The 1,262-nt window shown below is 49.4% G+C and overlaps 1 protein-coding gene across 1 annotated transcript; it reads left to right on the plus strand.

Annotated features, from left to right (window-relative positions):
* Positions 1-11: 11 nt before the first annotated feature.
* EMH_0099040 (uncharacterized protein) lies at positions 12-1,045 on the plus strand (the record flags this gene model as incomplete). Its single annotated transcript, XM_038022066.1, has 5 exons — positions 12-18; positions 196-296; positions 423-557; positions 639-794; positions 962-1,045. 5 exons carry the CDS (start codon positions 12-14, stop codon positions 1,043-1,045), a joined length of 483 nt encoding a protein of 160 aa, XP_037877920.1.
* Positions 1,046-1,262: the final 217 nt, after the last annotated feature.

The following is a 1,262-nucleotide window of genomic DNA, read 5'->3' on the forward strand; positions in this document are numbered from 1 at the left end:
CTCCAGTCCTTATGACAGGTGAGCCTCAAAGTTGGTTTGCACGCAGCTACCTATTCTCCTCGCATTGGCACTGTTGGGATGAACGCATTTATGTTTAGTTTGCCCTTTTAGTGTTAACTCACACCAGGTCTTTCGGGTCCGCCCGTCCGTGAAGGAAAAACATTCTTTTCCTTGTACGGGTGCTTTTCCATACAGCCGTGGACTACAAAGGTTTTCGAGTTGTAGTAATCCCGCTGCCTGAGTCCGTACCAGAAATCGTCGAGTGGCCTCAGCCTCTATCTTCTCGTGTTCGCCACGTGAGCCGCTAAAAGTGCTCGGCATTTTGTCCTCACGGTGACTCCCATTTAGTAGCACTTTGTATCAGTATAGGCTTGCCCCAAGATAAAAAAGCACAGTGCTACTTCTTTATTCCTGTTCTGCAGGAGGTCTCCTTTATCGAAAATAAACTCAACATTTGCAACCTGTTGAAACCAGTTTCACCTGAAAACCCACCTCACGACGTGACTGTCCTCTTGTCAGTGAAAAACAGGGGCGTTGACATGATGATGCTCTACCGGGTAAGTCTGAACCGTCCTTCCGGACTGCATATTCTCCCGACTTTTCAATATTCTTACGCTTTTGACCTGCTGTCTCCGCAGACATGCTACGCGGTACCCCTTTTTCCTGGGAAGGAAGCAAGTGACTCTCGACCTTCCATCTCCCAGCGTCTCCGAACTGTTCCTTTTGAATATTCCGCCGACATGGAAATGGCCTTAAAAAATTGTCAACAAATTTCCCAGCAGACACCAGCTAAGGTCAGCTTGGCAAGGGACTGACTGAAAAGATTTGATGTTTGCCTGGACCACCTCGGAGAGATCCAAAGTACAACGTGAATTGCTCTACCTTTGTTCGCTTTTAGAGGGCCATTCCATGCCTCGCGTGGCATGCTTGTGCCGCATTCCTTGTTTCGTTTGCTGTGCAGCCGATTGCCCCGGGCCAAGCGTATCAGGATGCGATTGTCCGGTCCCCTTTTAGTCGCTTATACTCCCCAATAGGCGAACTGTAAGACATATATGCCTTTTGAGCAGATGTGGCCCGTGAAACGCCAGCAATATCTTGGACCGGCATGTTCTAGAAAACAACCCTTACCAGCTTCTCGTAAGTGTGTGCATAAATTTGCTCCGGATGCAGCGTTCACTTCATTACCAACGCCTACAGCCGCTCGTACAGAGGAAACGTCGAGCCTGTCGTCTGCGGAAGTGGGCTCTCTGGGAGGAAGGCCC

The sequence above is a fragment of the Eimeria mitis genome, genomic scaffold, assembly GCF_000499745.2.
Source record: "Eimeria mitis Houghton genomic scaffold, Emh_scaff10278, whole genome shotgun sequence".
Classification (NCBI taxonomy): domain Eukaryota; phylum Apicomplexa; class Conoidasida; order Eucoccidiorida; family Eimeriidae; genus Eimeria; species Eimeria mitis.